Below are 25,358 nucleotides of genomic sequence, written 5' to 3' on the forward strand. Positions count from 1 at the left end.
TCAAGTCACCCCCACCTGTACACCCCCATCTGTCGTTCAGCATTTCGTATGCAACACATCACGTCTTGTAGAGTTGGGTCACTCATGACCACCATACGTATTCTATCCTGTACCGCTAGGCTTCTTAGTAGGGTCGGTGTACTTGGGTGTCTGTACCGAGTGAGTCATCATATGGAATAACGACTCGCATCAAATCATACACAATGACGCCTACAACTCATAAGAGCTATCTGTAAAATTGTTTGAAGCCCGCGATGTATCTGCTGTCCTACCACTTTCATCTCCATCGTTTTTGGCCTTGAGCCATTTGCAGGATCTTCATTTTCGCTCTAGATCAATACGTTCTCTTGGAAGGCGGCACAGGGTTGCACTCGTTCTCATCCAAGGTTGTTCCGATGACCTTCCGATACCTGATCTCGACATCAGGTTTGGCTGGGTCCCTCTGGAACGTGAGCGTATGCTTCATCCAGTGTTCATCGTCCCGCTATAACGAACGACCCAGAGGCATCACTTCTCCTGTGTGCTAACGTAGCGAATTGTGCTCACCTCTTGGAAATCTTCACGGGCATGAGCCCCGCGGCTCTCCTTACGTGCCGCAGCAGCAACAACAGTCTGGATTGCGTTCTGCTGCAGGTTCCGCAGCTCCAACGTTTCCACTAGATCCCTAGTATCATAACCTGCGGTCAGAGACCTGTAATGAACTTGCAATCCGGTCACTAACGAGTTCCAGATCATGCTCCGGTCTTTAATGCCAACATCAGCATACGTCTGGTAGTTCGCCGCCATCTTCGCCACTCCTTGATCGAGGGACTGCTGAGTTCTGCAGCACCGGTTACATGTGCTTGTTCAAAATACTGAAACATTATACCTGAACACAGCAGCATCAGACTGCATGGTTTTTTGCATGTCCAACCTGATCTGAGCGGTCGGTTTCGTGCCACTAGAATTGCGAATCTGGTCTAAGTGCTCGATGGTTGCCATTCCCGCATCCGCAGGGATCGTTGCATGCAATTTGCCAGGTTCCAGTGTTTCCTTGATGTGATGAGCACAAGCACGTCCAAATACCACGATGTCCAGCAGAGAGTTAGCTCCCAAACGGTTGGCGCCATGAACAGAGACACAAGCAGCCTCGCCCGCAGCGTACAGACCAGGCACGACCTGGTCTTCGCCATTCTGCAGCAGGGATCAACACTTGCGCATTACATGGAGGGTGCCGCGTACTTTGTCGACTGTTAGCACTTCTCCAGTGAACTTGGTGGGAATCCCTCCCACTACGATATCGTGAGAAAACAAATCGCAAGACAATCCCAGTGGACTCACTGTTATAGTGAACCGTGGGCAACACCGGGATGGGCTCCTTCGTGACATCCACCCCACTGAAAATAGCAGCAGTCTCAGAAATACCAGGTAGTCGCTCGTGAAGGACCTCGGGCGGAAGATGACTGAGCTGCAGATAAATATGGTCCTTGTCCGGCCCAACGCCACGGCCCTCCCTAATCTCAATGGTCATACTACGTGACACTACATCACGAGAGGCCAAATCTTTTGCGGTTGGTGCATAGCGTTCCATGAAGCGTTCACCCTCCGCATTCAACAAGTATCCGCCTTCACCACGCGAACCTTGCCCCTCAAGTCAGCACTCAAACGAGCGTGAATATTGCAATGCCGGATGCACGCACCTTCGGTAATCAGGCACCCCGCCCCGTAGATTCCAGTAGGGTGGAATTGGACAAACTCTAAATCTTGAAGAGGGAGACCAGCGCGCGTCACCATCGCATTACCATCTCCAGTGCACGTATGTGCGCTAGTGCAGCTGAAAAAGGCGCGACCATAACCCCCCGTAGCCAACACAGTATTATGGGCACGGAAACGATGTAAAGTTCCGTCTTCCATATTTAAGGCAATGACACCGACGCAATGCCCTTCATGCATGATCAAATCCAGAGCGAAAAATTCGATGAAAAACTGAGTGTTATGTTTCAGCGATTGACCATAGAGTGTGTGAAGGAGGGCATGGCCAGTCCGGTCCGCCACCGCAGCACAGCGGTAAGCCTGGCCACCTTTGCCGTATTTCAGCGACTGGCCACCGAAAGCACGCTGATATATTTTTCCTTCTTTGGTGCGGGAAAAAGGGACACCGAAGTGTTCGAGCTGTGAGGGTTAAACAGTTGAATACACTACAGCAAAATCATACAATATACGCACCTCCACAACGGTAGCTGGCGCCTCGCGGCACATGTAGTGGATAGCATCTTGATCGCCCAGCCAATCGGAGCCTTTCACCTGTTCAAGGTTAATAAATACGAGTAATACGAGGGGACGGTTTGTGCTCGATGGACTCACAGTATCATACATATGCCATCTCCAATCATCCTCGGTGATGTTCTGGACAATATAAGCATTTTCGACGCGCTCTATACTGTACAGACAACCAGGTACTCACACCGAGCGCAGCATTGATACCGCCCTTCGAGGAACGTCAGTCACCACACTTCTCCACAAAACGATAGCTTTACGCACCTGGGCAGCTACTGTGTGGCTTCTTGTCGGAAATAACTTGGTGATACACGCCGTGTTGAATCCTGCCTCTGCCAGCCCAAATGCGGCTCGAAGACCGGCGCCTCCAGCACCTCTAGATGACATGGTTATTACCCAACATCGGGATGTGTACCTTCAGCTTGACTTACATCACAATAGCATCATACTCATGCTCAATGAGCGGGTACTTGCCAGCAGTCGGTCCCCAAGTCTTGTATAAGAAATCAGGGAAGGCATCCCACAGCATACGGACGAGACACACCTTGACTTCCTGCGCCCGCACTGGTCGAGTCGCGGCGATGCGACTCACGGACGCCGAGGAATGGAATTGTTGGCTGAGAGTCGGTTTGGGCAAGCGGGCAAGCGACCGACGCAACATGGTGTGATGGTGGAAAGGGTCGTCGATGATGAGGACAGGATTCTACCCCGATGTCGACCTGGTCGACAATCCCGCGTCACCAGCCAATCGTCACGCGCCACTTTCCAACAACCCGCGGCATCGGAACCTCGCGGGATTCGCCGACCCTGGGGAAGAATGTTTGTCCGAAGAATGTTTGTCCGAAGAATGCTTGTCCGCATTGTTATTATTCAACAAAATCACTTGGGGGGTGGCGCGAGCAGAGCTCGCACAGCCGGATTCCCCCCAAATGGTACAATAGTACCAGATCTCGAGTTTCACACTGAAGTGTTGTAAATTTCTAATGAAAAAAATCTGACATCTAATAATTAATAGTGAACCCCCCCCCCCGGCAATATAGACAAGTGCATGTGGCATTTGGGGGGTGCTAGATGTGAGAGACAGATCCTGACAGAAATTAATATATTTTAATTAGAGTAGTTAGTAGTACAACTATAAATAAAATTTGATGGACCACAAAATGTGTACAAAGTATTACACTTGATTGTAATGGCCCAGGTAACCTCATGTGATGTGGATTTTGGACTCTGCTGTAGAGCATTTCTGATGGAATCAAATTGCTTCTGTGTCATGTGAAAGCACCCTTACCAGATCTGGTCTTAAATTAAAGATGCCATGCCAGTGTGGGAGTAGCTGGGCATGCCAGACCAGAACAGCACCTGGATTAACCTTGTGCTCTCAAAGGACATCATTCATAAGTGTACACCCAGCACAATTATATCATATATACTCCTCAAGTTCCATAGTCCTTGAGGGGAGGGAGGAAGTGTCAGGCTAGTAGCCATAGGTTGATAACAAGCCTGCAACAAAGAACCATTGGCCTTGTTCAAGATCATGCATGAGGGTATGTTGCCCACAAGACAAGAGGCTTTCAGCCTTGCACAAGCTGGAGTGTATGTAAATCAGCCTTCACATGTCCTCAAAAGAAGTGGATAGAGGTGTGGTTATATGCCTAATGTAAATATCTCTGGCAGTCTTCCCAAGATTTGTTTTTATATTCACATCCTGCAGTTTCAATATCAAATTCTTCCATAGCTCTCATTGAAGTTGATATGACTGACGATAGTTCAACTGTCTTGAATATCACCACAACCTGGCTTACAAGAGAAGAACCTTGATATCTCATGCCATGGCTGTACAGTATGCATCTGAGATCTCTTGATAGAATAGTGACCAGAGATGGTTCCTACAATCTCCCTTTTGAACTCTCTGATCCCCTCCTGTAACTAGGGTATAGAGTATCCTCTGTTGCGGGCATTTGAAATGATCAGCCTGTGCTGATGGAGTGCATGAGGGAACCAATTTTTTTGCATACAAAGTAGACTTTTGTGCTGGCACAATTTGCACAGAAATGGGTTGGTTCATGAAGAGTCTTGTTCATGTTGATGGAGGTAGAGGATGATTAAATGATGCAGTGTGAGATTCTTTATTAGTATATTGAAGTGGACATACTGATGTTGTCTCTTTGCCCTGAGTGGGCCATGCATCCAAGATCATTCTGCAGTACATCCCCCTGCTGCCTCCCTGCATCATGATGCAAGTTGCACATCCAGTCAGTTCTGTCATACAATCAAAGTTCTGAGGTGATCAATAGATATATAAAGCTGAAAGAGCCAGAAAAAAGATAGTTTATCAGTGATACTATGCAGTTGAGACATCCCAGAGGAGCTTGACAGACTCAGTAGCAGAATTGTTTGGAAGGAACTTGATGATGTCCACATGTCTCAAGTGACGTTTGTTATATGTGCAGGGGTTTTGATACTATGGGCATCTGGCAGTGCTGATATCCAGGGGAGTCATTATGTCCATGAATGCTGTTGAAGCTCACAGATTCTGGCTGTCTCATCCAATATGACTGAAGTCCACTGAGTTCTGCTTGACAGACACATGACACTGGGTCAAAATAGGCCCAAGATTGCCTGACCTTGTGGAGTGAGGCAACTTGACTGTGTCAAATTCCAGCATACTAGAACCTCCTTGAAGACATTCTTTGGAACATGTATGGCTGCCAAGCCAGGGTGAGCAAGGTCGCATACTTTTAATCTTTTTAGAGCCTATTTAGGCCCTTGCCTAGCCAGCTATACTCTGACCTATTATTAAGCAGGCTTGGTCTTACCTTAGAAAACATGTTTATGCTTGTGTCCCCAATCCAGAAGACCTCACAGAACTTCAGTCATTGAATTTAGTGCTGCAAAGAAGTTGTCAAAGCAAAGGGTAGAACAGCTCACTAAGAATTATCTAACACTACTGATACACAGCACAACTACATGCCCATGGAACCTTACACTGCAGAGTATAGGGCCTGTGCACTCTTCTTCTGCCCAACTTTCCTCCACTTCTCTGCCTCTGCAGCTTCAGTAGCATTCCTTCTTGACCATAGGCTGGACATTATTGAATGGTTAGTAACACATGGACAAAGAATCCTCTTCGTTATTGCTCCAAGGAACAGCAAAACAGTGGCCCTTATTAAGTTTCATTAACGTCGTTTCGTGCGAGCGGACTCAAATTTCACGTCCGTCCCCAGACCAGCATGGATTTATCTCAAATCGTCCTTTGCCGCAGTCCGAAAATGTGCTCGATGAGTCTCCACATCAACGCCTGTGAATTAAAACAACCTTTCACCGGCTGGGGACAATGTTGCTTGTTGTAAGTGGTCGGCAAGTGCAGGGAATGAGCTCAAGCGGGACTCGAATAAGAGAGAGGTCAAGGAAGTTCGGAGCCGAGTGGCATTACGCAATCTGGGCGAGTGCGCAAAGGATCTTCGCCAAGAGAGACTGGCAATGTTTCTCAGATTGTTGTCCGCATAACAGAGGGATACAAGATGACTCGTTGGTGTGTGAAGCCAGTCTGCTTTCCTGTTGCGTGCCTTCGGAACTATCCGTAGATGTCTGTAAAGCGACGTCCTCAAAACCAAAAAAAAGCTCGGGCAAAGATGCGAGTCTATGATCATTCAGTTAGGGAAATAAATCTCTTGAGCGCTGGATTTGGAGTGGCAGGCGGCGAAGGAAGGTACCAAAATGGTTCCGACAAATAAAGGGGGACGCGAACACAAATTTCAGTGTTCACCGCCCTTCCACCGCCCCTCGTGTCTGCTCAAGCTTGCGCGGTTTCTCCTTTTATCCTTCCCCTCAAAAAGAAAAAGAAAAACATATTAGGACAGTAACGCTCTCCTCTACTCACACACATACCGCCATTTCGCCCCCCAGAAAAGGTTGCGTTATCCGTGATTTGTCCTGGTCGCACGACTCACATTGTTCAATAGAGAAAAGTCAGCAACATGTCTGCACCGACGTCACCCCAGCCTGCCCCTGTACTGGAGCCTGCTATTTCCAAGTCTGAGGGACTTGGTGAAAGGCCTCCGAATGAAGCACAGCAACCTTCGACCGATCCGGAACTGGGGCAATATGGCAATGCTCAGATCCAGTCCGGGCAGCCCATTGTGCAGTCCTACGCTGCAGCTCCGCAGCCTTTGGGTGGACAGGGTGGACAGGGCCCGGTATCATTGTATGTGGGCGAATTGGATCCTCAGGTCACGGAAGCCATGCTGTTCGAGATCTTCAACATGATCGGACCGGTAGCCAGGTGTGTATCTGCTTGCTAGCTCCTTTGTATCGCTTCTGACGTTGTGATCCGTCAAGCGTCCGTGTCTGTCGTGATGCCGTTACACGTCGTTCGCTGGGTTACGCCTATGTGAACTACTTGAATTACAACGATGGTTGGGAAGTTCAAAGTATTAGTAACATCCACATTGATCGCAATTTTAGGGGAACGTGCGCTTGATCAGCTGAATTATTCCCAGATCAGAGGCAAACCATGGTAAGCACCACACACCACACTTGGATACAGTCTAATGGGCTCCAAGCCGCATCATGTGGTCTCAACGGGACCCTGGCCTAAGGAAGACAGGTCAGGGCAATATTTTCATCAAAAACCTCGATCAAGGCATCGATAATAAGGTGAGCACACTGCGAGTCTTGTGATGCCCGTTTGACTCGGTAGCAGGCCCTCCACGATACCTTTGCCGCGTTCGGAACCGTTTTGTCATGCAAAGTCGCCACCGACGATAGCGGTCTTTCCAAAGGGTACGGTTTTGTACACTACGATAGCAATGAGGCAGCGGAGGCAGCTATCAAGGCGGTCAATGGTATGCTTCTGAACGACAAGAAGGTCTTCGTCGGGCAGCACATATCTCGCAAGGTTCGTGTATCCTTTCAAACTCTCGGATAATGGACCAATACTTGCTGCAGGAACGCCAGTCCAAAATCGACGAAATGAAATCGCATTTCACGAATCTTTACGTGAAAAATCTTGACACCGAGGTGGGCGAGGAAGAGTTTGAAGGGTTGTTTTCTCAGTTCGGACCCATTACGTCTGCCGTCATTCAGAAGGATGAAGAGGGGAACAGCAAAGGCTTCGGATTCGTGAACTTCGAAAATCACGAGGATGCCCAACGTGCCGTAGAAGAATTGGACAACAAGGAAATCCATGGCAAGCCGGTCTTCGTTGGTCGGGCGCAGAAGAAGTCTGAGCGTGAGGAGGAGCTGCGTAAACAATACGAACAAGCCAAATATGAGAAGGCGGGAAAGTATCAGGGCTCCAACCTTTACATCAAAAACCTAGAAGACGATGTCGACGACGAGAAGCTCCGGGCAGAATTTGAGCCTTTCGGCACCATCACCTCTTGCAAAGTTATGCGAGACGAGAAGGGAACTTCGAAAGGTTTTGGTTTCGTATGTTTCTCATCGCCAGACGAGGCGACTAGGGCGATGTCGGAAATGAACAACAAAATCGTCGGTACCAAGCCTTTGTACGTTGCGCTTGCGCAGCGTAAAGATGTGCGCAAGCAACAGTTGGAGAGCCAGATCGCTCAGCGCAACAACCAGCTTCGACTCGCAGCTGCCCAAGGTATTCCCAATATGCCGTATGGCGCTGCGCCGATGTTTTACCAACCTGCTGCCGCTGGCTATCCCCCTGGTCAGCGCCCTGTCATGGGCTACCCGCCCGCGCCTGGCCCAGCAAGAATGCGTTATGCACCTGGCCAGCAGATGGCAGGCATGGCGGTACCGCCACCATATGGACAGCCTCCCGTGCCCTACGGGATGGGTACGCCCTATCAACGGCCTCGTCCCGTTCGTCAGCCTGGCGGCCCTGGTGGTCCTGGCGCCCCTGCTCCTGTTCCTCTCTCTAGTGCGCCACGCGGGCCTAGCGCCCCTGTTGTCACTGGTGGCAACGGCACAAGGCTGCCCATGGCTGGTCCTGGCGGTCCTGTTACTGGCGCTGGCGCTGGTCGTCCTGCTCCTACACCCAATGGCGTTCCCCAAAACGGCGGGCAAGCTCAAGCGTACAAGCTTAACCCTAACACTCGCAATGCGACCACGACGGGACAGGCTACGACCGGACCGGTATCCACGGAACCTCCCATAAATGCTGCACTCTTGGCGAACGCATCTGCAGGGGAACAGAAGCAGATCTTGGGGGAGGCGATTTACATGAAAATACACGCGTACGCATATTGTATTCTCCTGCCTTATTCTGATTGACATGAGACAACAGGATGCAACCTGAATTGGCGGGGAAGATCACAGGTACATGCATGCACCTTCCCCTGTAGCTCATATTACTAACCCATTTCAGGCATGCTCCTCGAAATGGAAACCACTGAGCTCATTCATTTGATCGAGACGCCTGACGCGCTCCAGAACAAAGTTGCCGAGGCGATCACAGTTCTCGAGGAGTTTTCGAAGAACGCTGAACAGCAGCAAATCGCTGCGTAGTGTTTTTCCATTCTCGCCTTTGCCATACCTATATTGTCCACTAATCCCGTTGCACACCATCGTGCGTTTGACGAGCGAGTGGGGATTCTTCACAGTCTGCCTTCAGTTTGGCTGGTTGTGTATATTCGGGACCCCTGACCTCAATATCATTTGCGCCTTCCCTATCCACTTCGGCTGTACAGAGGTGGTTTATCTCATGTCTGAGCTGTCCGTGCCGCGCTACTCGTGTCCCACACTTCAGCAGCCGTATGTCTCCATACGACACTGCACTACCCACTCGTGCCATTCCCTCCATAAGAGCATACTTGTGCTTCACCAGTACAGCCTGTTAACATTACCCCCAACACACCCACCTCGCCTCCACGTTCCACCTCGTGATCGGCGTAACGTTGAGCCGGCTAGGGCCAAACCCACTTATTTTGACCAGAATACCAGTGTCCCTTCATTCCTCTTTATCTTCGACCCCGTTGGCATGATGTTAAGTCGACTAGCCTCCCGGGCCCTCGTTATTGTTCCTGTCAGTGTTTTATGGCCGACGAACACAGGGAGATGTCTGATGTGACGACAGCGTGTTCGTAACTACAGCAGTCCGCTCGACCTTGGCGTTCCGAAAGCGTCTAAGGTGTGGGATAATGTTGATGATGCCGTCAAGGACGTCAGGTCTGGAGAAGTTCTGCTGAGTGGAGGTGACGGGATATGCCTACACTGAGTGTGAATGACTGAACTGATTTGAGCGAGTCAGGCTTTGGTCTTTGTGGAACACCCGGTACGCCTCCGCGGTCCCACATTACACTAACTAACCCGCTTCGTCGTATGAAGATACTTTGATCGAGGCTCTGTCGCGCCGTCCTCAGGTTAGGGATCTTACGGCGGTCTCTAATAATGCTGGGGTTGGCAAGCGTGGCCTGGGTAAGCCCAAACAGCCCAGTGTCCGTATCGCTGTTCCAACATATCCTAGGCCTCTTGTTGCATACCGGCCAAATCAGCAAAATGATTGCATCCTATATCGGCACGTATGCATGGAGTATGGAAGTACGTATTGGGTTATATTCAATATGAGGTCTAGGAACAAACATTTCGAGTCTTTGTACTTGGCCGGGAAGATAGGGCTGGAACTTACTCCACAAGGTCGATTTGAATAGCCCAGTATATTGGGTGGCTGCTGATCGATTATCTTTCAGGTACTATTGCGGAACGTTTGCGTGCACATGCAGCAGGCATTCCCGCCTTCTATACACCGACTGGTGCATCTACGGCCGTGGAACATGGAACCATTCCGATGCGGTACAAGGCAGGAGGCTTCAAGGAAGGCGTTCTTGATGAGGGACGAAAGCGAGAATCTCGAGAATTCAACGGCCGGAAGTACATAATGGAAACCGCATTGGCTGGTGATGTGGCGTTTGTGCACGTTTGGAAGGCAGACGAATCCGGAAACTGCGTTTTTCGGTGGGAGCACAGTACACCATTCTGGCCATGTGAAGCTTATGTTCTCTTGATTCAAGTTACACGGCAAACAATTTCAGCAGTGTGATGGCCCGAAATGCTAAGCTGACTATTGTTGAAGTGTGTGCACATAACATATTCACACAGAGGCTTTGGACTGATGCGAGTCAGGCAGAACATATTGTTCCTGTGGGATCTCTGGATCCCAATGCCATTCGTGCGTATATGGATCCCTACATGAGCTTCTTACTCACATTTTGGTAAGATCTACCTGGTATATATGTCAATCGCATTGTTCAGGCGTCAGCCCCCAAACAGATAGAATTCAAGACGCTATCACCTTCGACATCAGCGGCTGCGTCTGTTTCGGCTGCAGCTGTAGAGGAACCTACTGAGGCCCAGAAACGACGTGATCGGATTGTCGTTCGAGCGGCAAAGGAACTGAGGAACGGCGATTACGTCAATCTTGGCGTCGGCATGCCTACTCTCGTACCAGGACATCTTCCACCTGGAGTTTCTGTATGGTTGCAGAGTGAAAACGGCATATTAGGTGCTTGTTCCCTTGGCAGAATATTCTTACCCCATGGCTGATTTATGGATGGGGTAGGCATGGGTCCTTACCCAACCGAAGAGACGCTTGACGCGGATATAATCAACGCAGGAAAGGAAACCGGTGCGAGAGATGTCGTCTATACCTGTAGCGGGCAACTCATCAATGTCTTTCCCCAGTGACTTTATTACCTGGTGCCTCAGTGTTCGGTGAGGTCATTCATGCGACAGTCTTGAAGTTTGTTAAGTATTTGCAGATTCGACAGAATCATTCGCCATGATCCGAGGAGGGCACATCGATGTCTCAATGTTGGGCGTGAGCAAACATCGTTGCATTTCTTTAGTCGTCAAACGGACTTAAATGCGACTTTTAGGCCATGCAAGTCTCACAGAACGGCGATATTGCAAATTATATGATCCCAGGGAAGATGGTTAAAGGTGGGCACTACTGAACGTTTTGATATTCGACGATCTAATGTTCAATGAGGTATGGGTGGTGCCATGGATCTCGTATCGAACCCCGATGGTACCAAGGTGGTGGTAGTGATGGATCACACTGGTGAATACATACCTCGCAACAACTTGAGGTAGGGAACTGACCTGGGAATATATTTCTAGCGAAAGATGGCTCTCACAAAATACTGGCAGAATGTGATCTACCTTTGACTGGGGCGAGATGTGTGAGCAAGATTATCACTGATTTGGTACGAGACAAAACATCAAAATACGCAACGGTGATGATGACAGTTTGTAGGCTGTATTCGAGGTCGATCGGAAGGCGGGTGGACTGACGTTACTTGAGCTGGCGGAGGGCGCTACGCTCGACGAAGTCAAAGCGAAGACGGGCTGTGATTTCAAAATTGCACCTAGGATATCGTAGACAGAACTGGTAGCACGTGCAGCTCGGAATTTCCCACAGGCAATGACCACTATCATACTCACCTATGACTGGAATTGCAATTGCCTAACTCTATTCATGGAAGGCTGCTGATGTAGAATGAAGAATGTTGTTGCATTTGTTGCAGACCGGGTGGTTGGCATGTATGTAGTGTGTCCCGTCTGTGCGTCATGACGCGTGCGAAGATGGACGCGCCAGCCCCGAGGCTTCCTCCCCTTTCTGCACCATCTCTCATCCACGTCTGCAGTCTCCGTTCGCTCTTCGTACCGCTTTGTCGTCAGTATCCAAAGAAATTTACTAGATACACAGGTAAGGATACCATTATTGCAAATGCGTCGCACCTTTTGAAAAGGGCATTTTCCCCTCAGCAGCGCGCAACCTTCCAATCCCCCTGAAGGATGTCCTTCCTTCGGGCAATCGCGTCATATTTCTCCGGTCCCAGCCTCGATGAACAACCTGCTCGTACTGCTCGCCGTCAGCAAGCATTATCAAGCACACGAGATGCCTTTTCCCTGCCTCAACATTCCCCATTACACAATTCGTCGCCTGGCGATTTCTCACACCCCTTTTCGTATCCACCCCGCCCAAGCTCGCACGATCAAGCACGACCCTCTACCGACAATATAGAAAGGCCCAGCTCGGCTAGAATACTTGTCGATGAACACAGCCCAACTTTCCACCGACGAGGGGGTCACTTGCTTCCATTACATCACACCGCTACCTCCCCGCCAGCCCTATATCCGCGACTACAACATACGTGGGCCCGACTACAGACGTGGCTGTCAAACGAGTTCACTGAATTAGGGGATACATTGAACTACGGCGCCCCTCCCGACATACTAGCCTCCGTGGAGGAACAGCTGGGGACTCCATTGCCATCAGCCGTACGAGAATCGTACTCGATTGTTGATGGGCAAGAGCCCGAATCGTCAAGTGGATGCTCCGAGGGCCTCTTCTTTGGCCTGGCATTGTTGTCCCTGGAAGATTCTCTTGCAGAATGGTCTTTCTGGCGCGAAGTTGATGGTGATCCGTCCACTGGAGCCAATGCTCACCTTCGGTCCCAAATGCATTCTGTCCCCCCAAACTGGATCAAACAAGAATACTCATGTCGAGGCTGGTTACCCCTTGCGACCGATCGAGCTGGCAATTATTTGGGGGTTGATTTAGACCCTGGAGAGGGAGGTGCCTATGGACAAGTGATTATATTTGGTCGCGATTTCGACACGAAGGTGGTCCTCCGAAGGGGAGAAGGAGAAGGAGGCTGGGCAACATGGCTTGCATCATTCGTTGATGATATCGAGAACGGTACAGGGTACGAGGTAACTGGTCAGCAGAGCGATGAGGGAAGCGACGGAAGTGACGATAATGTGGGCTTCGAAGGCTACTTCTTTAACCCAAGCGGAGGAGCCCGGGGTCATGGTGGAGCGGATGGCGGTCAAACCTTAAGGTTGAACGGACAGTATAAAGGGTGGAACGTCCTAGAGGCGTGGGCGGACAAGAGCACTCGAGCATGGGCACAGATTGGGATGGGTTTGGAGAGTTCCGAGCCTGTAGAAAGTCAGCAGGGAACAGGCCTCGGCATGGGGCTGGGTGTGTTCCCCATGGCGAGCCGCTCCGGTGCGGAAATCCCCATCCCGGTATTGGCAGAAGATGAGGCTGCCGCTCAAAAGACGTTCCCACCCAAGGACGCTATCGAATCGAACCCTGTAACCAGCGACGCCACGGTTCATCATGGAATTTCGACAACTATGTTACATCCCCCGCAACCTATCGAACTGCCCACGAGATCAGATATATCCAGACACACGCGGTTTAAGCCACTCGTGGTGGAAACGTCAGGTTTTCCTCTTTCCATTTCTCACAGTTCCGTCGAACTGGATCATACGAGATTGCAGGCTACAGGAACCTCGGATCCCATGGACGGTGGTGACGCTACAGAAGACGACCCGAACAACACAATACTGCTTCTCTCGACAGGTGCTGAAACTCTGGCATCCGTCATATCCAGCTCTCCACCCCCTGTTTCTTATTCGGACTCACCTTCATACAGTATTCCCCAACATATACCCATATCTGTAGAGGGGGGTGCATCGCCTATTCTGGAACCAATAGAGGAAGGGGAACAACGAGAGAGAACTTCCGTTGGTCGTGCCCCCTCAAGTGAGCTGGTTGCTTAGGGTGAACTTGTTCCTGAGCGCCTCTTTCAACATTTTTTTTCCTCTCAGGCGGTTGTTTTCGTCGTTGGAAGACGAGTTTATGTTGTTTCATCGAGGATGAGGTACATGTAGGCTCTATGAGTTATATCTGATGTGAATGTCATGGGCATTCTTTTGTCTTAGTCATTAGTTGACTACAATTGAGAGTATGGCATTTATTGCTCTAAATCTAGTAGTTCACGTTCCTCTTCCTCAGTCAACTCGAAGCACGGGGCCCTTTCTTCAGTTGAGCTGTTAGGCAACACCGTTTCGTCACGGGCAAGGAGGTCTGGATCGGCTGTTACGGAGTTGAGAGAAGGCAGTCAATTTGACACACCAGATAATTTCCATCTTCTCAAGGTGCTATCCAGACTAGCGCTCAGTACCCAAGGTACCCTTATTTCATCAGCACCTTTTCTAAGCCACAGTGCAAGAGAGGATATCTCGTGGGAGTGGGCATCCACTGTTCGAAGCAAATCGGCAGGTCCTAGCTTGTCTTCGAACGCGGAAACATCCCATACACGAATTTTCTCGTCGGAACATGCAGTTATGAGATAGGGTATCTGCAGTTCTGTCACTGGCAGGGCCAACAAGGCTTTAACAGGATGAGAATGTTGGATTCGACTTTGTGAAAGGGGGCCGGAATGTTCCTGATTCGTTCGATGCAAGAGGACGGAGTTGTCGGATGAACCTCGATAAAACAGTTGCAACGCACTTTCAGTCAATCCGAAAAAGGGGACTCACTTGTCCAAAGCTGTCCAGATCCTAGACACCAGTCCGTTATCCCAGTCGAATGACCCTTGAATTGGCCAATCTTTGTCGCACGAACCCGTCTTCCGACATTACCACTGGGTAGAACGCTTACCGTCCAAGAGAATAAGGTTCCCTGTTCATGCATTAAAGGCAGTAATTCTGGAGAGACGCTCCTAACCATGCTGTCTCCAGAATACAAAATAGGCTTGCCCGTGTGGAAATCTCTCAGACTCGTCAAGCGCACGACCGGCCTCGTGTGTTCTCGCACGAAGCCTTCACATTCTAATTTTTGGGAACCGGTGGTGAATTGAGGCGGTAGTAGCCAAAATCGGATCTCCTTATCAGAGCCACCTGAGACAATGATGTTCTCGAGATCGAGATGGGTCAAAGACTTGATGAAATCTGTATGAGCATCTGTATCGCTCAGCAATTGGCCGCTCTGAACGAAGTTCGGACTTTCGCAACGGCAGGGAGCTGGTATAAGGAGCGAACCTCGTCGTCAAATATCTTGATATGTTTATCCCAAGAGCCGGAAATGATGAGGCGTTTCTTCGCCAGCGCTGGGCGCATCGTGTGCCAACACACGCAAATGGCACTAACAGGCCCTCTATGGCCACGGAAGACTTGGTGCACTTCGTTGGTCTGCCTGGCTTTGAGAGTGAATGCGGAATTTCTAGCTTATGCCGCACCTCTAAAGACCTCTTTGTAATCGTGCCATTACTTTCTCCAGTCCAGGCAAAGCCTTCCTCGACGTGAAGGCACAGCGGTTTCGACTTTCCCAGATAGATGGGATCACCAATGTCTTTCAATCGGACTTGTTTTGACCGACGGTCTTGCTCCAGCTGGAAGTCTGCTTCGGTTCGGAATAAAATGACAGACTCAGAAGTGTCCATTCTGTTGTACGGTGTAATTTCTAGCAGCAAACAAACCAGAAGAGCGATGTGACGACCGTTATTGAACCAGGGTAGCGCCCAAATGGGTGGCGTCTGCACGCCCTGAACACGCCCAAACCAGCCACTGCTAGCGTTCCAATCCTCATTTCTTGTGTCATCTACATATATTTTCATCCGACCACCACTATTTCACTTGTATTTCCTGCAAACTATTCGCCAGTCTCGTCACATACCGTCGCATAATTAATACCCTCCGACCCCATCGCGCAAGGTCCTTCATTTGCTCATCGCATGCGCTTGAGCTGCGAAACATTGATTCCTGTCCGCCATGTATCGTTTCCGGTGTGTTGAAGAGCTCTCATGCCGGTGGAGTGTGGCAATTTATGCTCATGAAGGACTTAGAAAGAAATCCGACACACAGCGCCCTCGGCCGCCCCCGGTGCCTCCAGCGAATTCCCTTCCTGCGATTGATGCCATCCTACCCCCGCCCTCCGATTTCCGCACCTCGCTGATTCTGCCTTCGTATGAAACGACTCTTCCTTATTTGATGCTATTATTTACGTATGATCAGACTTACACGTCGATTCACGCTGCTCAGAACAGAGAATGGTGATCGTATCCGTCTGCAGAACATTAAGGACCGTCTCGTCCAAAGACGGGCCCAAGCGGTGGATCAACTCACCGAGGAGGAAGAGGATCTGGTCCTTGAGATGCTGGGAAATGCCAGAATGGAAGAAAATCAGACTGTTTTAACTCCCTCACCAGAATCAGCCTTTTCCACTTCCATGTCGCACATGGAGGACATGCAGCCCTTATCCCCAGCATTTTCTGTTGGGTCAGAGAAATCTAGCCATCGGAGCAACAACAGGAGGAGCAACAATCTATTTGGATCTCATGTGGATTATCCCCTTCCCTCCCGCCGTAGTCGTCCTTCCACTGTCACGACGCAGGGTAGCGTTGGTGGCAGCGATTCGCAGGAGCACAGGGATGAGCCCAGTCAATTCACCGGGTCGTCGCCATACGAAGATGCCCATCCTATACAAGATGCGTCTATCACAAGGGGCGAAACTAAAGCAGGTCAATCAACACAAAGCACTCTGTTACTGCGATCCCCAGAATTCCTCTCTGCTGCGACGGCTGGACGAATGAACCGCGTATCGCGAGCTCTTGAACAAGTGCTGGATGACATAGAGAGCGAGGCAGTTAGTTTCAATGTTGCGAGCGCCAGCATGGAGCGACTCTCGCCGACTGTCCAAGATCCGACCATTCACGTCCCCGGTCGAACAATCCTGTCCGGCGGGAATATCCCTTCCAGCGGAGGGGCACCGATGTCGAACATTGTCTTGAATGACAACGTCAAAGCCACCGCACAGACCCCATGGACTTCTGGCGCATTTTCAAGTAGCCACCACCGAGAATATGAGTTGCCGCGGACTGACTCCGTGTCGCCGCCACCAGTTGCTGGTGATCCAGCACGTCGCATTCCTGGATACATCCCTGGTATGCACAGGCCAATCACTCCTCGGCGAGAAATAGATGCAAAAGATCAGGAACGTATGCCGTCGGTAGATACGCGCTCTCCAGCGTCCTCGCCCGTACCCAGCTCACACTCGTACTTTCAAGGCCAGCTCTTGCCGAGCTCTCATAGCATAACAAACCGTGTAGATACCACATTTTCTGATCGCCCGTCTCAAACGTCGCATTTCGTGGACACGAAGATACCTGATTCCCACCTGGAAATCCCTCTTGATGCTTCGCGGGACACATATCCATCAGAATTCGGCGCCACAAGACGAGACTTGAGTATGTCGGACAACAAGATAGGGGGCGCACCCTCAATAGGAGATCCAAATTCCTCATATGGACTGCCCACGTCCCCTGTGCGCAGAAGACACCAAGCTTCAGTCTCTCCGAGTCCGAAACTCACCTCCCGGAGACCGTCGTTATCCACAGCAGAGGAACCAAGCTCGTCTAGTCGAATGTTGGTCCTATCAGAGGCATGGTCAAGTGGCGATGAAATACAACGTTCATCTAGGAGGGAAGATATATCGCGAACACCCCCCTTGAGCGTTAGTGCTCTCCGAACGCCGCCTCCTGAGCGGAAGCATGCGTCTACAGACGCCGACTCAAGTGGCCGTTGGATTCATTCCACATCGTCTTCTATTAGCTCGCGAGCGAACCGAGGGCGTTTGGATTTATCGTCTCGTTTCAGCACTTCATCGTCATCCCTTTCGCTTGGTTCAAGTTATCATTCTTCCACCGATAATCTCCTCGCAACTCGGCTCGAAAGAAGTACCTTTGCGAACGCTTTCCAGAGTGAGCCATTGAGCCGCTGGGACGGTATGATGGCGGAAAAGCTCGCGGTTCATAGTGGAGATACAGGGGAACCGCTTCATACCTCGTTTGACTATGAGAATGCGTTGAACACATTAGGGATTTCTCGGCAAGAAGTACACGCGATCCAGGCGCGCCTCTTGCAGACTTTAGAATCCAATCTTCCCAACAACGTTACATCTAACGGCGCGATCGACCATCGTCGGCAGAGGCGCTCCTCTACGCCGTACTCTGTACAATCAGGATTCAGTGGGGAGGATACCGAGGTGAACTTTTTTTTAATTCTAAGAATAGTTCTGCATGCCATCATGGGCTAATTTGATAGCAGGCAGGCATGGCAACGGAGTCTACCGTCACCCCGAAACGAGCGCAGCCTCTACCTAACGCCCTTTCGCCTGCTCCGGTGTTCCCCCATCCTGTGGCATTATCCTCGCATGCCTCTCCCAAATTATCGAAAGCTGATATGCTCCTGGCTTCTATGTTAGAGAGTCTCTCAGCTACGCAGAACATATCTCCGGCGTTTGATCTCACAGCCCCGTCAGCTGTCGCTGAGTATGCAGCCGACAAGGTACCTGTGCTAAAAAGCGCCGTTAGCATATCGCCCCACACAAACGAAATAACTACACCAAGCAAAGAATCTGTGGAGCTTGGAAAGTTGCCAAACCACTCGTCTATCCCGTTTCGGAGCACTCCAGCCGATATCGGGGATCATACATTATTCGTCCCGCTTCAAAACAGGATGAGACCGGATGACCCCGAGCTATTGAAGGATGTCGAACGACAAACAACTGCAGCGACAGCTTTTTTGAAAAACAGCCCATCACTGCCGAAAGTGGCGGACAAGGGTTCAGGGGGTCGCAGAAGCTTGAAGCGTATCAATCCACAACATATTGGCAGTCCGCAGCTCCTGTCAAGCAGCATTACTAGCGAGGTCTCGGGTCTGCCGCTATCTCCGTCACTGACTTCCATCCCCCAGGTTGACAAGCCCATTGGACTGTTACGGCGTCTTCGGAATTCCGTGAAAGCGAAACCCCTTATTCACTCTGATACCGCCCACTTCTCCGCTGGTCCAACTACAGCGCCGCCTGCTCTCCCCAGCAGCTTGCATCTCCAAACCCTCTCAAATCCGCAATATGTCACAGCCAGCGATAAAGATGACTGGAGAGATATCTCTGGGGTCTCTTCTCCGCCCGCTGGACAGGTGGGCCTTAAAGGGTTCATGACAAGACTTCGTAGAAGCAAAAGAGAAACGGATTCTTCGTTGCCGTCGGCGATACCCACAACTACGATTGGTTCTCCCAGTTCAACATCATTCTCTTTGCAGCAGAAACAAGCAACTAGCTCGATTGTGGATATCTCTTCTAGGAACAGTAAATCTGTACAAGGGGACAATAGTGCGCTGCACCTCACTACGTCCCACCTTGGCGTGCTATCCTCCACCCAACATACAGATGCTGCCCAACCCACCCCAATAGTTATACATCAGCAAGAAGCACAAAGAGGTTCTTCAAGCGCCCTGCCTGCTACATCGCAAGGCCATGCGTCTCTGATAGCACAAAGAACGAATTACCAAGAGCCTGGGAAAGCATCTGCAGCTCTGAGGATGCAAATCCAAGGACCTTTGTCTTCGCTGCTTACCCGCCATCCTTCCGCCCGGAATCCAGGACCACCTGTGCAGAGTGGCTCTGTACATGCACATTTGGATGTGTCCACACCGTATCATTTGGATGTACGCAACCCAATTGTTCGAAGAACCCTGATCTTTGCAGAGTCCGGCGTATTGTCAGCTGAACACATAGCCGCAGTTCGCAAGTCGTTCGCAGGCCATTCGCGAATCGGGAGCGCCTCATCTAATCTCTCTCTCTCGCGTTCAATCAGAGACAGGGTGCCAACTCCTCCCCCAACCCGTCTATCGACAAGAAAGGCCGCTGGAGCTTCCACGCCACCTTTACCTTCTCTGCTCAGCAGTATGCCACTCGTAGACAGTGCATTAAGCCCCGTCAAGCCTGCAGAACCTGGGTCCAAAGATGTCAATGTGTCCGAGTAAGTCAGACGAGTTTCTTTTGTCTATCTCGTTCATGGGTCATCACAGCGAGTATGCAAGAAGTATTCGATCCCTTGGTCCGTCTATACCAGGATGTCCCGAGACGTCGATCCCTCGAGATGCAGGTATTGAGCTGCTTGAATTATCCAATGGACAGGTGATTTGGGTGAGAAGTAGCAGTCTTATGTGTTTGTGTACTGTTCTGACGACCCTTAGTCTGTGGTTGATGGTTTGCGAGCTGGAATCGCCGACGAGAATGACGAGGACGACAAATCATCCTTCACGTCAGATTTCTCAACGGGCTCCCCTTCAAGGGACGAGACTGTGCAATTGTTTGTCAGAGGACATAAGCGAAATGAATCGTCGAAGGGAAGCGAGGCAGCCCTTCCTAAGAAAGCAGCAATTCAATTTGGTCGAGCACGGCCAGAAACTAAGGTCTATATCCATCAAGTCTTCCCCTCACCCGCTAAATTCTTCCGCAGGTGTACTTCAGCTCTTCAGCGCAGATCTCATCATTGATCGAGAATATCTCCCGCGGGCTTGAGTCTGGCTCGTTCAATATTGTTCCCAGTGATCCAACGTCACCCTTTTCGGGTGGTCAATGGAATCCACCACTTGCAAACTCAGGAAAGTCATCTGGGAAAGGGGTGACGGTGACGGAGTCGTCCTCACACCGTGATACAGACCCAGCCCCCGTTGGCCGGCCGAATCAGGTGTCTCATCAAGCTAAGCCAAGCATCGCGTCATCTGAGCCGAAGCACTGGACCATGGAGGAACAGCTGGAGGTTCGTTAGTTCCCAATCAACTCCAGCCGCGAGTTTGACAACATCACAGCGAACCTGGAATGCTGTCAACCCAAACTCATGATCAATTAGAAAATGTCAGCACGAATTGCCCTTAATATAGCACTACACGCCCTGTTCATTATGGAACTAGGATTGAGGAATACATCACTTGGTTACCTTCCACAGCGCTTTCTTCCTTGTTTTGCGCGCCAAACAAACTGCACTGCCCCCTTCCGTCCCGAATGCGAGTACAACAGTTTCCTCACTATCTCGACCAAGCCCTGGCTTACGCGCTGCGACACATGCTTTCGCAAAGTTGAATCTGACGTGATCGGAGGGCGCCGGAAGTACGGGAGATTCGATACATAGCTTGAAAATGGTGAAAGGAAGCGAAGTGTACAGGTGCAGGTAAACGTTGTAACCAGATGGCCTACCAGGCGATGCCGCAGGAGTGGATGTATTTGGTGATGCCACAGTTGCCCGAGGCTCGAAAGTGCCCAGTTCGATCGGTAGGACAGCGATAAAATAATGCATGACGTCGTCTTTCAAGCGCTCGCCATAGTCGCCCAGGATGCTGCGATGCTCGCTCGATCTATTTTTCTCCCTGCAGGACAAGGACCCTTTGGCGTCAATGTCGTCATTAGAGATGCTGGACACAAATTGCATCCAGGTGGGCAAGGTCTCCAGGGATATGCCTGATTTGCACACAGCATAGGCGTGAGCAGCCATGTCCTCCATGCCTCCAAGGTAACATGCGCTAGCAAGCACCGATAAGGCATTCTGGGGAGTAACAAGTTGCAGAGACACAGAGGCGTATAGAAAGCCCAGAGCAATAGAAAAACCCTAGAATCAGAGGAGTCAACACACAACAAGCCGTTTCACCAAGCCCAGATGACAAACCTCTTCAGTAATAAAAGGCTCCGAGGAGAGAGAGATGTAGATTGTCTGCGGAGACGAATGTGACGCAGTAGACATAAGATGTGCCAGAGTTGTTGAGCGAGCCAAAATCAATGCATGGAGTCGATACTGTCGCTTTTCGATGTGCTTCACATCTCATCAGTCTTCCAACAACGTAGTTTGACCACTATGCTCACAAGATTTATGTCTGAATAGTTCTGAGTTAAAATGAGGGACGCAGCTCAGTTGTCTTTCACTCAAAAAACGCTTACACCCATCTGAAACCCAGTGTGGTAAAGATGACCAAGGATTTCCTCGTTGTGATATGCAGCAGTGGTAGACCTAGATATGTGAGCTCACTGCGAAAACGCAGAACAGTATGAACGCACTGGTAGTAAGAAGTCTGCGAATGCCCAGCCTCGTCCGAGCCTCCCGTGGAATGAGGTGTTGTCTCTGGCGTCTCTGGCGGAGACGCGTATGGATGCCCATTCTGTACAGGCGGATGCAAGTTGTTCATGAAGCTTGGCGTGTGATTATTGAGCATTCGAGATGGTCCTGCTATGGAAGGACCATCTGGAGACGTGTACGCCATGATAGAGTATGAATAGGGGATGCAGAGGTACGGTTCGAGAGGGAAGTACACTTCTGAGGGAAGACCAGCAGTCTCTTCACAACGGAGGCAATAATAAGGGCGCCTCGTTCCTGCTCAACTCAAGTTCATCTGTCCATGTCCGGGAATTCAACATGCCCCGCATGCAACTCTTCAAGCCTTTTATTCGACTGCGACGCGTTATCCATGATCTGCTCGCACTGTGGTGTCCTATGCGATCCAACGCAGATCATCATCGACAATGAATCAAGTAGTCATGGTTTCGGTCAACATTATGGTCTAGAATTCGCGGGCCGTGCTCTCATGCGTGCGGATGGAGCTTCACGGCAGGGCTTTCAGACAGAGGAAGTGAGACGTGATATGATTAAAGTATGTTATTTATTCTAGCCAATTTTACAAAACACTAAATACCTACCTTAGGCCACCCGACATAAGCTTATTCGAGATCTACTTTTCGCACTGAATCGCCGTTCTGACAGCCTGAGTTACAGAGCGGAACACCTCTTTGACACTGTACACAAACGCGCACATTTCGCGTGGGGTTCGACCCGTGCGGAAGATGTGGCAGCGTGCTGTGTGTCTATTGTTTTGAGAGAGGCAACTCTTCCTGAATCTCTGCGAGAGCTTGCCGTACGTTTGCACTCTGTCATTGTTTTCCCCTGTTCTGGTACTCACAATGGTCCAGATACTCACGTCGCGACCTCTGCCTCGATTAGCCCGCGTATATCGAAAAGTGAAACATCTGTTAGGCTTGCAACTGTCGCTCACGGACCCACATCTTCATTTCCCTACCCTAATTTCTCATATCCGCACTACTCTTGACGTTCGACTGCTCCCCTCCCTTCCTGCGACAACTACAGACCTCATTCTTTCGGCGCCGCAAGAATGCATACTAGAGTGGGCAAGAAGGCTGCTCAACATTGCTACAGACAACGGGCTCGTCCATGGACGGCATGTGGGAGCAGTGGCCTGTGCAGTAGTGCTTCTTGCTTTCGAGGCTGAAGCCGAAATTCGACTACAAGGCCTCGAAGTTCTGGCCGGTTTGCTCGGTAGCCGCTTGGGGAAGAGGGCCTCCACCGTCCTCAAACGATACTCCGAAATTGTAAAGCTGCTCTCGTTTATCAAGACCCAGTTGCAGCACAGGCATCCTGAAGCCTTTCTAAGTCTCTCGAACGGTATAGCATCTACAAGCCGTATGAGATGGCTCAAGGATGTGCTTATCCTGATTGGCGAAGCTTCTGGAAGCGAACTGGACGCCGGACGATGGCCGATTCTTCCATATTTGGGGCACAAGAGGAACAATATCAGTGATTCCGTCTCGTTGGCATATGATGAACCCCACATCGGGGAGGATGACGTGGAATGTGACTATTGGTGCCAGGACTGTGAAGATGATGGGGACACCTCCCTTGACAGTCCGCGAAGTAACAATATGGTCCCAGTCCAGCACATCACGGAAGGATCTAACCATATGTCTTCGGCCCGTCCTGCATATATACGCACTTCCCGACTTCGCCAGACAAAACCAAAACTGGAAGCGCTTGTAATCAGAGCAGCGACCACGTTCTTGGCACCCATGCGTGGCATTCCGGACCCTGAAGGTGCATGTGCGACTCGAAGACTGCTTTTGCAGTCGGATGCACCGTTAGCCGATGTTGGGAACGTGCTGCTTTCCGGTACGCGGCTCTCGCGTTTAGCTGCGGAGCGAGGAGGACAACATTTGGTGCAAGACGACGAACTATTCTGTGAGGGAGAGTTGGAATCTTATCTCCAGAAGCCTAGCGTTGCCGAGTAATATTGCTCTCTGACACTGCTGTCGAATTCCATGGTATGTGTACGACTGGGGTTGTGACTGGTAGGAACCAGAACGTATCACCTAATATACGTGTTTGAGTACCAACACTCGGTTCGCTACCCTTTTATCTCGCGAGGAATGGAGACTTTCTTTGCGCACAGCCTGATGCGGGACGGATAAACCTTGGCGGGATGACGGGAAAGGGATAAAAAGGGATGAGGGTGAGGTGGAGGTGGCTGAAGGAGATGAATGCGGGGTAAACTTGGGAGACGACACTCTATTTTTGCCACTTTCCCCCAGGGTTCGTTCCCGTCGGGGAAATTACATACACCGCCTACCTCGGATGTAGATATCCCAGGGTCTGGCAGTGTGCCAACTCATGGTTGCTGAGGTAGGGGTTTGTTGGCTCGCTCACATGGCTTCAGGGGAAGGGGTCAAGGATTTGTAGAGGAATCGGGGTATCCCGAATAAGGAGTGAATGAGCACCAGGTATTATTTACTTCCAGTTTGTCCCCGTGCATGTCAAATATCAGTATTTGATATTGACAATGAACATATCAATTAATCATAATGTATGAGTGTGACTTCCTAGAGACATGGGCACAATAGTGCTCTGAGCAGAGCAATATGAACATCAAGCAGCAGAACACCTTCACCATAGCCCAGTCTAGCGATGATGTCCAACTGCTCCTTTAACCTCAACTGCTCTCCCTGAGAACTGATCCTCCTTTGTCAGTCTCTGGAGCACATCCAAGGATAGCCATGGCTTACATGTCTGCTGGCATGCAGCTCCATGGCAGAGGTGCCTGACCATTTTGAGTTCAACCATCAGCAGAACACCAGCCTTGAATCCCTGTCTGTCAAAGGCTTCCTGTCCTGGGTAAGTATCTCTTTGATCTCCAAAATGGATGGTGTACTACCCTTGCTAGCTCAACTGCCACTCAGCTAGTTCCCCTTCCCCACCCGATGTTCTCCGTCTTGATCTGCCATGCAAAACCTCCTGCAGGTGCTTCAACCAGTATGTGTGCAAGAGGTCACCACAAGCTTGAGTTGGAGAACTGCACTCTGTTGTCCTCATATATTTGCTTGAAAATCCTGCAGTCATTAGCATGGGTAAGTAGGGGATAGAAAGCTGGACATGCATGTGGTGATCTTCTCTGGCTCTTTCCTGTGCTGCATGTACATGTCCATCAGGTTATCATCCACGTGGACCCAAAAATTGTTGAGCTCTTCTTATTCCATTGGCTCTGTCAGTGCATCATCCCCTTCTTCAGCTTTGTCAGTTGGCCCTCCTCCATCCCTCCCTCTCCTCATAGTGGTACATTTTCTTTTGGCCTTACCTTTCTTGGCTGTGCTCAAGGTTGACATCATGTCAGGGCACCAGCTCATTGCTTGGTCAAGAGACATGACTAAGCCTTTATGACATGGAAGT

General features: G+C 50.3%; 8 protein-coding genes across 8 annotated transcripts; 5 read left to right on the plus strand and 3 right to left on the minus strand.

Moving 5' to 3' along the window:
- Nucleotides 1-157: 157 nt before the first annotated feature.
- DACRYDRAFT_19879 (succinate dehydrogenase) lies at nt 158-2,983 on the minus strand. The gene is made up of 13 exons (XM_040771698.1): nt 2,801-2,983; nt 2,688-2,749; nt 2,521-2,632; nt 2,444-2,467; nt 2,344-2,385; nt 2,206-2,283; nt 1,680-2,151; nt 1,321-1,620; nt 1,222-1,271; nt 869-1,173; nt 722-820; nt 547-664; nt 158-484 (listed from the first exon to the last, which is right to left on the minus strand). The coding sequence occupies exons 1-13, from the start codon at nt 2,915-2,917 to the stop codon at nt 335-337; spliced, it is 1,929 nt and encodes a 642-aa protein (XP_040632237.1). The 5' UTR covers nt 2,918-2,983; the 3' UTR covers nt 158-334.
- A 3,052-nt stretch (nt 2,984-6,035) lies between these two features.
- On the plus strand, nt 6,036-8,923 carry DACRYDRAFT_19880 (polyadenylate binding protein). The gene is made up of 9 exons (XM_040771699.1): nt 6,036-6,167; nt 6,219-6,538; nt 6,595-6,671; nt 6,721-6,772; nt 6,819-6,912; nt 6,959-7,153; nt 7,204-8,459; nt 8,510-8,541; nt 8,591-8,923. The coding sequence occupies exons 2-9, from the start codon at nt 6,234-6,236 to the stop codon at nt 8,728-8,730; spliced, it is 2,151 nt and encodes a 716-aa protein (XP_040632238.1). The 5' UTR covers nt 6,036-6,167; nt 6,219-6,233; the 3' UTR covers nt 8,731-8,923.
- Nucleotides 8,924-9,180: 257 nt separating this feature from the next.
- DACRYDRAFT_19881 (3-oxoacid CoA-transferase) lies at nt 9,181-11,652 on the plus strand. Its single transcript, XM_040771700.1, has 17 exons — nt 9,181-9,247; nt 9,299-9,416; nt 9,473-9,496; nt 9,550-9,639; nt 9,689-9,743; nt 9,797-9,858; nt 9,912-10,176; nt 10,233-10,293; nt 10,345-10,390; nt 10,439-10,723; nt 10,781-10,846; nt 10,903-10,932; nt 10,980-11,038; nt 11,097-11,160; nt 11,210-11,281; nt 11,341-11,426; nt 11,477-11,652. Exons 1-17 carry the CDS (start codon nt 9,206-9,208, stop codon nt 11,600-11,602), a joined length of 1,551 nt encoding a protein of 516 aa, XP_040632239.1. The 5' UTR covers nt 9,181-9,205; the 3' UTR covers nt 11,603-11,652.
- Nucleotides 11,653-12,315: 663 nt separating this feature from the next.
- On the plus strand, nt 12,316-13,419 carry DACRYDRAFT_41701 (uncharacterized protein; the record flags this gene model as incomplete). The annotated part of the gene is made up of 2 exons (XM_040774507.1): nt 12,316-13,257; nt 13,306-13,419. Coding segments are annotated over 2 exons (1,056 nt in total), but the record flags the coding sequence as incomplete, so codon positions are not given.
- Nucleotides 13,420-13,928: 509 nt separating this feature from the next.
- DACRYDRAFT_19883 (WD40 repeat-like protein) lies at nt 13,929-15,509 on the minus strand. Its single transcript, XM_040771701.1, has 6 exons — nt 15,258-15,509; nt 15,061-15,210; nt 14,747-15,007; nt 14,560-14,701; nt 14,153-14,506; nt 13,929-14,104 (listed from the first exon to the last, which is right to left on the minus strand). The coding sequence occupies exons 1-6, from the start codon at nt 15,459-15,461 to the stop codon at nt 13,992-13,994; spliced, it is 1,224 nt and encodes a 407-aa protein (XP_040632241.1). The 5' UTR covers nt 15,462-15,509; the 3' UTR covers nt 13,929-13,991.
- Nucleotides 15,510-15,789: 280 nt separating this feature from the next.
- Nucleotides 15,790-20,706, plus strand: DACRYDRAFT_103837 (uncharacterized protein; the record flags this gene model as incomplete). The annotated part of the gene is made up of 8 exons (XM_040767823.1): nt 15,790-15,803; nt 15,864-15,983; nt 16,033-18,061; nt 18,124-19,838; nt 19,888-20,005; nt 20,056-20,274; nt 20,322-20,624; nt 20,674-20,706. 8 exons carry the CDS (start codon nt 15,790-15,792, stop codon nt 20,704-20,706), a joined length of 4,551 nt encoding a protein of 1,516 aa, XP_040632242.1.
- An 83-nt stretch (nt 20,707-20,789) lies between these two features.
- On the minus strand, nt 20,790-22,113 carry DACRYDRAFT_103838 (uncharacterized protein; the record flags this gene model as incomplete). The annotated part of the gene is made up of 5 exons (XM_040767824.1): nt 20,790-21,467; nt 21,525-21,668; nt 21,719-21,739; nt 21,794-21,863; nt 21,911-22,113. 5 exons carry the CDS (start codon nt 22,111-22,113, stop codon nt 20,790-20,792), a joined length of 1,116 nt encoding a protein of 371 aa, XP_040632243.1.
- Nucleotides 22,114-22,261: 148 nt separating this feature from the next.
- On the plus strand, nt 22,262-24,033 carry DACRYDRAFT_113496 (uncharacterized protein). Its single transcript, XM_040769639.1, has 3 exons — nt 22,262-22,500; nt 22,552-22,761; nt 22,817-24,033. Exons 1-3 carry the CDS (start codon nt 22,318-22,320, stop codon nt 23,924-23,926), a joined length of 1,503 nt encoding a protein of 500 aa, XP_040632244.1. The 5' UTR covers nt 22,262-22,317; the 3' UTR covers nt 23,927-24,033.
- Nucleotides 24,034-25,358: the final 1,325 nt, after the last annotated feature.

Source organism: Dacryopinax primogenitus (assembly GCF_000292625.1).
Source record: "Dacryopinax primogenitus strain DJM-731 SS1 chromosome Unknown DACRYscaffold_2, whole genome shotgun sequence".
NCBI lineage: Eukaryota > Fungi > Basidiomycota > Dacrymycetes > Dacrymycetales > Dacrymycetaceae > Dacryopinax > Dacryopinax primogenitus.